General features: G+C 36.3%; 1 protein-coding gene across 3 annotated transcripts in view; it reads right to left on the bottom strand.

Moving 5' to 3' along the window:
* Nucleotides 1-13,280, bottom strand: part of LOC128808673 (carnitine O-palmitoyltransferase 1, liver isoform-like) — a 38,535-nt gene that overhangs the window by 10,873 nt on the left and 14,382 nt on the right. For all 3 annotated transcript variants that reach the window (XM_053980060.1, XM_053980059.1, XM_053980061.1), the window contains 11 exons: nt 13,123-13,262; nt 12,565-12,736; nt 9,352-9,453; nt 8,514-8,651; nt 7,573-7,650; nt 7,165-7,272; nt 6,252-6,339; nt 3,790-3,985; nt 3,027-3,215; nt 1,941-2,046; nt 40-156 (listed from right to left, as the gene is read on the bottom strand). In XM_053980060.1, coding sequence (XP_053836035.1) covers nt 40-156; nt 1,941-2,046; nt 3,027-3,215; nt 3,790-3,985; nt 6,252-6,339; nt 7,165-7,272; nt 7,573-7,650; nt 8,514-8,651; nt 9,352-9,453; nt 12,565-12,736; nt 13,123-13,262 — 1,434 coding nt within the window. The remainder of the gene's footprint in view (nt 1-39; nt 157-1,940; nt 2,047-3,026; nt 3,216-3,789; nt 3,986-6,251; nt 6,340-7,164; nt 7,273-7,572; nt 7,651-8,513; nt 8,652-9,351; nt 9,454-12,564; nt 12,737-13,122; nt 13,263-13,280) is intronic.

Here is a 13,280-nt window from a genome sequence, read left to right as displayed (position 1 = left end):
GACGTTTCTTCCTCATACCACTAAATCTTATGTACTTACTTCTTCTGGAATTTCCCATTGCAGTTTGGTAGGAATGGGAATATTTGGATTGGTATCTCCTTTGCAATGTCCATCTACTGAATATCCCAGTTCAAGACACTCAGTTGCCATCACATTCTGCAAAGAATGATACTTCTTCAGAATTGCTTCAGAACTTCTTCAGCACATTACTTACTGTCATGGAATTAGGATTTCATGGTGAAAGAAATATAACCTATTTTCACTACGCAGTGAAATAAAATATACAATCCATTTCCAAATACTGAAAATAAATGAAGCCCCCAGTTTTACAAGAACACCAGATGTGCACCAAACACTTATTCAACTACACTGGCGCATTTTGTTAGATGCTACTGATTTAATAAAAACCTTTTCAATTCAAAACCTACCTCAAACTAAGTAGAAGTAAAAAACTCAATTCAGTCTCAGACTTCACTATCTTTCTTCAATTTATATTCTAGAGAATTTCTTCAAGTTTGTTATTTGTCAAAACTTACTCATCCAGGAACAATTTATTTCAGAGTAAGTGCAAATCTCTGCAAGAACTCAATTATTTTTAAGATTTGTATCCCTTTCAAAATTGCAGTTTATTTTACATGTGCACTAGAGTTCCTGGGTGGGAAAGAAGCATGTTTTCAAGATTAAAAACACAACTTGAACAGACATAAAAGGCCCTGTCTTATAAGATATCAAGCATCCTCAACGTTAAAAAACCATCCAGAAACAACAAACCCACATACAAACACAAAGAATTACCAAAAGATTTGAATCTACTCAATATGGAAAGAAAAAGCATGATGATTTATTTCTGATCTCTTACTTTAATTTCATTTTCTCATTTCACTTACTGGTCAGAACACGACAACTATGAAATAAAGCTTAGTCCATTCAATTCTAAAAATAGACAATCTGTAAAGAACCAACAACAGACAACTTTCTAGAAAATTTAAATCTTGTTTCAGTCATCTTAATTCTTAGCAGAAAATGTACCAACTAATATTAAGTACAGATATATAAATTAAGCATATAATATCATTCACTAAAAGCAAAAAAAGTATCCCTCTTTCATTGAGATAGTCTACACTTCATTGTCATGTCACTCTCAAATCAGTTTGGCCTTCTTTCTTCCCTGGGTGGAGAATGTAATGAGGCTTTTTTTTTTTTTTGTTCTTATACACATGGAAACACTTCTATAACAAAACTCAAAAATTACTTGGGGGACCAGCTAGACTACAAGACCTATTTGCACAAATACATACAAAATCAAAATTAAATAAAGTTTTTGAAATAGTTTTAATTGATTTGAGTCATGTAACTGTTTGTAGGTTTAAGCTTCAAAACAAAAAAGGAAAAAAGTCAAATAGGGTTTCAAGAATTAAACTAAGCATATGATGAATGCAAAGCAAAGTGAATTTATTGCATTCATGGTAAATAAATACAAGAGATAATGTCAACAGCATATCAGTCTGCAACTTAGCAAACAACGCTTATTCAAAAAGTTAAACTGTGTATAATTTTTTTAAATTTAAAAGTAAGCATGGGAGTTTTATAGCACAAGAAAGCTTAAGAGCTTTAGGAGAATGTACATACAAAAATACAATGCCATATCAAAGAGGCAATAATCTGTGGATTTAAAATATTAAAGAAGAGGTAGCTAGGGAGCTGTATCACTTTTCTGTGAAGACATCTAAGCTTACTAAATGCTGTCCTTTTAAAAACAGCAGCTTCTTAAGCAAGGGTTTGGGATCTTTTTCAAATTCTACAGTTGCTGTAGACATAGGGCCCTAGTCACTCATCAACAACGTGAACGCAAGGGATTGAAAGTTGCTGCTGACCTTCAGGGCTGCTTCAAGACCATACCACATTATCTTCTGCATTAGCTTTTTGTGCCAAACACCTACCTCCCACAGGTGTCCCACAATAGGAGCATCTGCCCAGGAGTGCTCTGCATTCAGACCCATTTTGCCATTTTTGAATACTATAAGAGTGAATGTCTTATCAAACCACCTACAAAAGAAATCAAGGTTTCCTTATGGTTTTGTACATTTCAAAAGCATTTTTGTATTGTAACTTCCTCTCTCTCTAAAATTCACATTCAAATGCACTAGAATTTATCCTTTTTATTTAAGAACATTTAAATAAACAAATGGAAATTTGAACCTCGTGAAGTTCAAAAAGGGTAACTACAAGGCTCTGCACCTGGGTCAAGACAATGCCCAGTATCAACAGACTGATGGATGAATGGATTTAGCAGCTCTGCAGAGAAGGACTTCAGGATGAAAAGTTCATCATGAGCTGGCAAGGTGCACTTGCAGCCCAGAAAGCCAATCATGTCCTGGGCTGCTTAAGAAGCACCATGGCCAGAAGGGTGAGGGAGGGGATTCTGCCTCTTTACTCCCCTCTGGTGAGATCCCATCTAGAGAGCTGTGTCCTGCTCTGGGGTTCTCAGCACAAGAAGGATGTGGAATTGTTAGCTCGGTTAGAGGAGAGTCATGAAAATAGCAGGAGTGCTGGAATACGCCTCTCGTGAAGAAAGGGTGAGAGTTGGGCTTGTTGCTCAGTCTGGAAAAGGCTCTGGGAACACCTTCTTGCAGCCCTTCAATATATAAAGAGGACTTATAAGAAAAGCTGAGAAAGACTTCTTATCATGGCTCATAGTGACAGGACATGGGGCAACAGATATAAACTGAAAGAGGGTAAATTTAGATGTGTTATAATGGAGCAATATTTTTTACAGTGGGCTGGTAAGACACTGGAACAGATTGTCCATAGAAGTTGTGGATGCCTTGTCATTGCAAATGTTCAAGCAATCTGATGTAGTGAAAGTTGTCCCTTTCTGTTGGGGTTGGAACTAGATGAAGGTCCCTTCTAACCCAAACCCTTCTTTGATTGTATGGAATTTATCAACTTAAAAGTCATCATTAATTCATATGCATTAGCCAAATTCTAAAAAAAGGAAGGCATTTTCCACAGCGTCAATACTGCACCTGTCATAACATTTGCCATGTATCAGTGATTTTGCATATGCATCCAGTGACCTCACTGGGTCCTCCTTCTTGTACCCCTGCTCCATGTCATCCAATGTCACAAAAAATGCTGCTTTCTCAACAGCATCTAAGGATTGTTTGTTCTTTCCACGGCTAAAATAAGCCTGTCGAGCCTTAGCCCATGGTACTCTGGAAAAAAAAAAAAAGTTTATAGCCAGATTACATAAATTTGTCGATGTTTGATTACCTTTAAAATCACTATGAGACATTCTTCCTACTTCTGTGTAATTTGACAAAACTACTTTCTTTACATTTAAACTATGAAAGCCGTGAAAAGTTCTGACAATACTTGTACAGTGGAATCCTAGGAACCAATTCAACTCATCATCACACATGTGCAAAACATCATCCTCAGAAATTCAACATTTCTGCACTTGCAATACTACAGCATAGATCATCTACACTTAAAACTAAACAAAAGACACTACTTAAAACTAAACAAAAGAAAGTATCTATTATAAGGAAGAAGACAACAGTAAAAATAATAATCTGCATATAGGATTGCTGCTGCAAAATTTTTTTAACTCCACACAATTACAAGTGACTGAAGCCCTGTGACACATCATCAATATACAAAATCAGTGACCAAGGTATAAACAACTGACTGCAGACTATTGTAAAATTCTAAAGCCAATATCCAACGATTATGTTATGCAATGATTTCCAAATACTTAACTTATTTAAAAAGTAATAACCACCATACCTATCTCCTGCAGTAAGAGCTGCAAGTTTCTCTTCACCAGGCTGAGGTTCTGAATCATCATCAAGAATTCTCTGTATTTGCTGTTCAATTTCTCGGGGTCTCAGCAATCTGCCATCATGGTACAGCCACACTTTGAAGTAACGGCCCTTATGATACACAACAATGTGTTTGCTGTCTTTCACATGCTGGAGGGTATCTAGAATTGCAATCACTTATGTGAACACAAAGCTGAACTCTCAAAACACTAATGCACTAAATAACATCAGATGCCTATTGCATGCACTACAAGGTATTTCAGCACCCCATGGTATTTCATCACAAAGATGCCCACATGAAACAGTCAAATACCCAGATCTGACAATCATTTCCATATATAGCACCACCCCTTTCCACACTGGAGGCCACTATTAAGCAACTAAATCTGTATTTCTGTATCTGAAAAACAAGCACTAGTTGTGTAGTCTGGTGAAGCAGCCAGCAAAGAACATGCTAGATGAGTATCTGGAAAGGTATTTTTAAATAATTTGGACTCAGGTGCTAGACAACTCATGGAGAGTCTTAAACTCAAAATTTATACCATCAGCTTTTGTTTACATTTGTGCTCGTTTACATTTGTGCACAGTGAATATTCCATATATGGCGAATATGTGTAATGTTATGTGCAGCAGAAAACTAGGCCACATTTTTTCCTCATTTTATATCTACTTTGCTTAACTGGGATAAGCCTAAATTTAGTCACAAAGGCATTGTATCAAACCACAGGTGAAGTCATTCACTCCATAGCATGTTTTATCAAAAATCATGACTATTTAACAACTGCTCAAGTGACAGGATACAATGTTCATCAAGATTTTATCACCAATTAATAGGAAGACAATTTTTAAACTTTTTTTTTTCTCTTTAGGAACTGTAATATACATAAAGTAATTGAAATCAGGGGACAAGGAGTCAAGCTGTTTAAGAGAATGTGTGAAAAATATTTTTGGAACTCACTTAGACATATACAGAATGTTTTTCCTTTAGAGAAACAGAAACAAAGAAAAATGGAAAAAGTGTAATAGGAAACGTGAAAAGCCTATTATTATTATACTGACTGTAGTTTAATTTGAAAGACTTTAAACAGGAGAAACTTAGGAGAACCACTAAGATATACAGGATGTATTTTAATCAGGTGCCAGTAAGAATGAGGCACTTCTACACTTGTGTGTAAAGCTCATTTTAGACTCAAAGAAAACCAATGCTAAATGCAAACTGTTTATACTTTTTATTTTATTAATAACATAAAAGGGTTGCACTCTCAGTACTTGAAGTATTGCAATATTCCAAATAATAGTAGCTCTTAGACTAAAGTTGTCCAAGAGAGATTTAAAGACCTGCTTGTCCATTTAAGGGACTGGTTATGAGACAGAGTAATGACACCAGGGATGTCCTTTTCTTCAGTTTGCAGATAAAGCTGTCTGAGGCATAGCTTGAAAAAAATTCCTCAACAATCTAGCAAAGGCCAGCAGCAGAACTGAGAGAAAAGTCCTTATCTGACACATGCAGCTACTGCTTTACTCACTATCACTCCTTCCCCTTATCCAACTTCTTACAGCAAATGCCAGCCCTCCAGCAGGGAAGAGTGAGCAGATCTCTGCATCTGTTTAGAAACAGTCTTTGTTTTGAATTCTGTAGTTGAATGGGAGTAACAAGTTTGAAGGCAGTTTGAAACATTAGAGTGAGTTACAGCCTCACAGAAAGTAGAAAAAAAACATCCTGTCTTCAAGTGGCAGCCTGTACTGCATTCCCAACAGAGGTGACTACATAATAACTCCTGCTCCTGTTTCACTGTGATGCTGCCACAATGATGCACTGTTGGGTAAACAGGTGAAATCAGTTCTAAGAGGCTGTTCAGCATATGACATGTATCTAGAAGCCTAGATACAGCTTAAGCTTTTGTAGAAAAACACACCAGCACAAGTCTCCACTAAAATTGGCTGTGAAGCTCTGAAAGAGTAAGGAAATGAATGGCAATGTTTTCTTCCACCTGCTGATTACAAATGGTAAGTTCTTCCAGATGCAATCTGACTCCACTTACAGTGACAAAACTTAGGAATAACAAAAAAAGGCAACAAAAAATACCACTTTTAATATGAAGACAGCAAAAATCATCTTGAACTTGGAAAAATAAAAGTAAAGATTATTTACAAATTCAAAAACAGGACAGACAATATTATCTTGAATTTGTTTTTTTTAATTTAAATAAAGGAGAAAAACCACTAAAAAAAGCTTCAAAATCTCCTTAACATGAAAAACATTTAGGAACTCTACAGCAATCCATTACATCCTGAGTCTTGGAACACAGTATTGATATACACTTGTGCCAGTTAGATCTTTATCTGGAAAACCAGATTTTTAATAGAAAAGACACCAAGCCCTGAATTCCATCAAGGTGCTTATTCTCCTTGGCAGGCCTTGCTTACCTGATTCCTCTCCCGGGATACGGGAAGTATTAAACATCCTTTCCCACTGAGCTGAGCAGAGTGGAACAGTGGATCCCATCAAAAGAATCTGTGAAGCAAATGTACATTAAAATGTCATTTTGCATATACAATTAGAAAATTAAAAAGTAAAGAAAAAACTCCAAGATCTGGTTAAACAAAGGCTTCAGAAGCTTCAGAATAGTAAGATTTGTAATACATTAATGCAATGTTGAGTTTTTTCCTCCCTGTTCATGGTCTTTCCTTAAAACTACATGTGGAATATTACAGAACCATTATTTTTTCCCCTTCTACCAAAAACTCACCCTCCATGAGGGAAGACTGAAGCTAGCTAGACCTGAAATCCAAAGAGTTCTCCATGGGTAGTCTGGATGCAAAACTTACACATGCAGCATGCATTACTCCTTAATTCATTCTTTTGAGATATTTATGGCTGTGTAGGAACAAAAGTTCACATTTCTCAGACTTGTAGCTCCATATAATTAACCACATCCCTTCAATGCTCTTGAAAAAAACTACTTAATTGCTTCCCCAGTATTTGTTTACTACAATACACAGCCATTGGATAGTACAGAAACTCAAATGGGATTTGCCTATCTTTGCTACCTAGAAATTAGTGCAATACAGGATGTTATCATCATAAGCTTCCATTGGCCCACTCTTGGTGGCCTCCAGACCTTTATCTCAACCATCCCATATTGTATCCATACAATTCTATATTTTTAACAGTTGGTAGTTTCTGCCCATGTGCAATTCAAGTGATAACCAAGACGATTTGGACCACAAAAATTTGTAACAATAAGACATTCCTCTCCTCTCCCATTCTGCAAACTGGTCAGCTTCTCACAGATTGTGCTGGAAAAAGATCAAAAGCCATTTAAACTGATATACATACTGGCTTGATTTCTTGTCTGTCCAGTTTTTTCCGATAGAGCAGGATGGCATGGATAACATTACCAGCTCTAGCTGCCTGCAGGGTTGTGGGATATAAAGAAAGGAAGTCCTGTAAAGTAGATAAGACTCATAAGTTAATGATTACCAGGCTACATTAAAAAAAAACCAAATCTGATAGTACTTCTCATCTACGTACTTAAACGTTTGTTCTGGACAATGTAGAAAAGGCTTTAAAATTTATGAAGTGTGCAAGTGCAGTGAGCTGACAAAACTTTTCTTCAGTAGTCACAATCTCCTTAAACATTATCGGTAGCAATGGATTTCTAAGCAGAAAGACTCCATGAAGTAAAATCCTGCCAGAAATGTTACAGTTTCTAAGCAACATAAGGTGTTTATAGGATATACCTACCATTGCAAAATAGTTGCTATTAACCATGATTGGTCCACGTCCTCTAAGGTAGATATATTCTTCCCACCAATCACTAACCTGCAGCAGGAAGGAAAAACAAAAGCAGTAAAATCTCATCATTGCCACAGCTTATGTCTTCTATATTGACGGCTCCACAAGGCAACATTCCATCCAGAAGTGGGAAGGAAACTGCTAGTACTTAAAAAGACAGTAATCCCCGCCTTGCTAATTTCTATCAGACTTCAGCAAAAACAGGAGGAAAAAAGGGTGAGAAAACTAAATCAAATTCAGCTATATCTCTCTGATAAGGTTTCAAAGAAGTCATGATCTCCATATAATATTTAAAATGTATCAGATCTCCTGAATGCTTTACAGCCTTTCCCAGGACAGATTAGGCTACCTGGGTAAAAGTACGTTAGATAATATATCAAGAAGGAATTAACATTACAGTTCTCACTATGATATTGAGGGTTGGATTTTCTTTTTTTATTAAAAAAAAAAGAAAAAAAGAAAAGATAGCTCAACAACTCAATTGATACAGCTCTTTATTTTTCTTATATATGCCTCATCTGCTCTATATTAAAAAATTGCTCTAAATCATTCTTCTAAACTACCTGGGTAGCCCAGCTCATTATTGAGTTATCAAGCTCAACAAGCAAATAAACAAACCCCAAAAGCAATCATAACAGTAAAATACTCCCGAATAACAAAACACAAAATAAGGATTCATTTTTTTCAAGTTTCATTAACCTTTGCTCACCATACTATTTACCAAAACACACAAATTATTTACATGCAAAGTCACACATACTTTAAAAAATATTAAGCAGTTTCAATTTCCTTTTTTTTTACATTTAAGAAATAATGGAGTTTAACCAAAAAGAGCATCAGGGAACAAATAATGTAATTTGAACAACTGAGCCTCCTTTTTATCTACTTACATAATTGGTGGCCCACCAGGATTTTAGCTTCAAATACCACTGAAGCCTTGGTCCCAAATTAAAAGCAAAATCTTGGGCAAGACCCTCCATTCTTTTGAACTTTTCATCATCCATAAGTGGTCGAACTGACTCCAGATACTAGAACACAAGAAAAGAATTAGCATCAATACAGGAACCAATATGTAGCTTCTCACCATTCCTACATAAAGCACTTAAACAGTAAACAAAGATTATCCAGTCTCAACCCATAAGGCTGCAAATACCATGTTTTTAAAATAAAAGTATATGCTCTTCTAAACATTTGCTGCAAAATTCAAAAAATAAAATATTTTTCAGACATTTGTGAGCAAAACACAAGTGGAAGAGGTAACTTTTCTAAATATTTTCCACTCCAAAGGGTGAGGCATGCTGCTTCTTCAGCAGCAGACTGATTTTTTTTTTCCTCTTCTAAAAACCAAACCTTCAGTTTCCGTGACATATTGCCATATTTACCCACTTTCCTACAAGGTTTTGTGTTATAACACACACATTTAATAACACTGTACAACTGGGGAGGATAACAAAACTGTGCTTCAAACACCCTGGAAATCACACTTTGCGGCACAGCCTTACAACAGGCATCATGTCATCCAGTGTGAATCACACTGGCTTCAAATTGCCACCAGTTTCACTTGTTTGTCACAGCCTTTATTTTCATTTCCATGAAGAAGTTTGAATCTGTTAACACCATATTAATACCACTATGCAGTGTTTCATGAGGCATGGCAAAAACACCCCAAAAGGCATCTAGGTATGGATTCTGTGTTACTCAAGAAAATAAACTGGTGAATGTACATACCCTATTAACTGTGTCTTTAACAGCTGGAACTGGCAATCGTGGTAAAGATGTCTGGAAACTGTATAACATGGGTTTACGCCCTGAGAAAAGTTTTACAAGGGTCTGAAGAAAAGCAAAAACAAAATACACACACCAGATTATTAGGTTCAACGGAAGAAAAATAATGGACTAAATGTGTAAAGCAACTCCCAGTCCTTTTCACTGGTAAATTGTACTGTACTAGATTTAGGAAGCTACCCTTTTGATCACAGTTTCACAAGTAAAAAAAAAAAAAGGCCTTGACAGAATCTAACTTCCTAAACGTTAAACAACATGGCAGTGGAAGAGCAAGATAGGCATGGTCATTCCTGGCTTCCCAGTCATCATCCTGTCACAGACAATATTGCTGTTTATGTAGGGCACACCTTGATCTCAATATAAATACAGTTACTTAGCACTTCTTTCCTTCATATATTCCCCTCTGGAAAGATTAAAAAACATGTCTATCAGGTGACCTTTTACTATATTACATAGTAGATAGAAGAAACATATCTAAATTATGCCTCAAAATACAATCATCATCAAGCCTTTGACTCAGCTAAGGTTTCTAAATAACTACAGTAATCTTTAAAAATAATAATTATGCTTTTGTATCGTGGTTTAATGTTTTCCAAAGTTAAACCTCAACATCAATAATAGGATTGATGTTACAGGGAGTTAATTCAAGCATGAATCAATCTCAGGTAGTCTACTGCATGATTTGAACATACCAAATTGTGCAAGCATGCTAGTGTTACACTCAGTGCTTGTGTTACAAAAAAACCCCCCAGCAACGAAACAAAAAAGCCAGAGAGAACTTAGCTTCAGATATTAGAAAATCTCCTGTGTTCCACGGGAGAGTGAATATAGAAGCAGCTTTTCTGTCCAACACTACTTTTCAGTTGCAGCACACACTAAGCTGAAATTCTAGACCATGCAACTTCTAAGCTACTCATGAAAGGATTTTGACATTGCTGCCCTATTTCAGCATGAAAGTCAAGTGATTTGACTTTCCAACAACCCAGTGGAACTTTTACTGTCAAAGTGTAATCTTGGTCCAATATACAGGATACTATATATAAGCCAACAGACAAGATGAATAAAACAGAGGATGTAATTTCACTACTAAATTCTGAAAACTCCTAATAAAACTGTTAGAATGCAGATATTTCCTCCCTCTCAGCTTTCTGGGTCAGCACAGCTAGAGGAGACAGTTTTAGGCAGCACAAAACAACTAAGAATCAGAGAGTATTACCAGCAACAACGACCTCCCTGCAAATAGATCTGTATCACAGCCATCAGATGTACATGGGATGCACCACAGTGGTCTGCCAATGAAATCCAATTGTGCTTCAGGACAAGATAATTTTGGAAAACAGGTGGGAAAGAAAAAGCTCAGCTTTTCATCTGGAAATCTAATTTCATACTTGGAGACCATTTTATTCCCAAACTCTTAAGCCAGAAAAGGCTAAAATTATTTTAAGAGAGTACCTGCTCAACTGACAAAAACCAGCAAACACATTTCACAGTATTTAGATCTAAAGAAAACTGGCAGTAGAGTATTTATAGTAGCTTGAGACCAATAAAGTGCTCTGACAGACACAGACATTTCATTACATCTCTGATTTCATATGCAGAAACAGCAAATAATGTCATTCTAACATATGTTGCATCTCTTCACATACAATTACCACTTTTTAATTTATTTTTTAAAATGGCAACTAATATTTGGATTTTCCCCTAACACTGATACAGGAAATTTGATTTTACAAGGTGAAATATGCTGATTAAAAGTGCCACCAGACTTCCAACCAGTCTGAAAAATCACTTTGTACTGTGACTGAAATTAGAGTTCAGGTTTTTGATCTGCATGATCATTTGAAGAGAAAACAATATTACAAAACTCTAGAAAGCTAGGGTAGTTGGAGCTGTTTCACTAGTGAAGTCAGTCTTCTCTTTTGCTGGATCTAGTTAAATAGACCTTCATAATAGGTATAGATGAGACACTGTTGGGCATACAACTTCAGTGTTCTGCACTTTTAAAACACACACAATGCACAACAAAATGCATATGTAACATATATGATAGACAAAAATTGCTAAATACAATATGCAACAAAGCATGGTAAGTAGCATTACAGTTCACACTGTTTTAAGGTTGATAAGGCAATATTAAGAGCTTTGAAGTATCTATCTGGTAGGACATGCTGAAAACCAAGGCAGCTACAGCTCCAAGCAATTGACAGAAAGCCTTACCATTCAGAGCCTCTGGAATGTACCAGTTTGGGTCATGAGGCTGCTACCACTTCCAGGAGAAACCATCAATTAGAAATTTCATTTGTACCAGACAAATATTAAACTCTATTTTAGTGTACACCATTCTGGATACCTATCCTTGAATAGCTCTCATAGTAAATCATGACCTGTGCTTAGTTTAACACACATCTGTTAACTTTTGAGGCCGCAGAGACTAATTTTATCACAATATGGAAACAAAGCTATTTCTACTACAATACAGACAAAACTGAGATGAAACAACCGAGTCCAAGTAGCAAAACCTCACTTCATCTCTTTCAGCACAATGCTACAAGACATCTATGCTTCCTCACTTTATACCTATCATATCCTTTTAGAATCCTTTTCCAAAGCATCACAACAATCCACAGGAGACATACCAATCTCACCTTATCCTTCTCTGAAAACTGCCTAAGACACTACTTATGCCGTATGCTGCTTCTTCCCCAACTCATTTTGGAGGCTTACCAATAAATTGGTTGAAAGGACACTCAGCAATATTTTCTTCAAGCATAAGAATAATTTTATAATGAATGACTAGAAATCTTAACATTACAACAAAGAATTAGGGGAGCACTTTCTGTGAGGACAAGATTCTTTGGTGCTGCAGCTGAAGTTCTTCAACTGTACTTGCATAAAGAGAAAAAGGAGGTATTAAGTCACACAGGCCCAAGGCGTTGGACAATTTAGAAGTTATTCTTGAAGTGTTTACTCTTCTTTCTAGAAGGCCACAATGAATAGTTTCATTACAGCATTAGAAGGGTCACAGTAGAAAAAGCTACCTAACAGCCTCCTGTCCCATGACACAAAAAACACAAGAAAGAAATGAAACTACAAAATTTTCTTTTAAGGCTTTGAATACTCAGAAGTTAAGATGAAACAAAGCCAACATATCCTTACCATCCAAAACTTGGTGCCAGCAGTAAGCTTGCCATATTCAGAGAACATCCAACCATGGTAGGAGAGCAGCATTTTCAGGGAGTAGCGCATTGTGACGATAAGGGCAACCCAAAGCCCTGTGCCAAAAAGCACTCCACTCACAATGTTCTGTGTTTGGTTTGACATATAGCCACTATTTAAGACAAAAGCCAGCGTATACCAGTTAGTATCCATTTAAGTTCCAAAGAAAAACTGCTATTGCAAACATAAGTCTAACAGTAATACAGACAGGCCTTACACAAGCTTTATGCCTGCTTATCCTGCTTTCATAAATTCCTTTCCAAACACCTTTTCATGCAGCAACATCAAAGCCCATAAAAATTCCCAAATACCCAGAACTATGCAGCAATACTGGTACAATCTCCCTATTTCATATCCTCATACAGCTGTTTATTTGGCTTATCAAGTCACAAACATACTGTTCCAAAACTGATACATTTTAACAGGAATAGCTTTAAGAGTAGCTGCAAATAGAACTAATTTCCCTTTAGAGAAACATTAACATATCAGTCTACTTACGTTGTATCAAGTGTTTGGTTGATCTTGGCTATTATTCCTAAGGAAGGATCAATTTTAGCATACATGGTTGACATCACACCCACAACTACAATAAGCCAGCTAGATGGGCTAGCAGGGTAAACACCGGTGATAATTCCGTTCTGGAAAGAAAAGCCTTC

This window comes from Vidua macroura, chromosome 6 (genome assembly GCF_024509145.1).
Source record: "Vidua macroura isolate BioBank_ID:100142 chromosome 6, ASM2450914v1, whole genome shotgun sequence".
NCBI classification, from domain to species: Eukaryota; Metazoa; Chordata; class Aves; order Passeriformes; family Viduidae; genus Vidua; species Vidua macroura.
The sequence above is the reverse complement of the archived record's forward strand: the minus strand, read 5'-3'. Positions and strand labels throughout refer to the sequence as shown.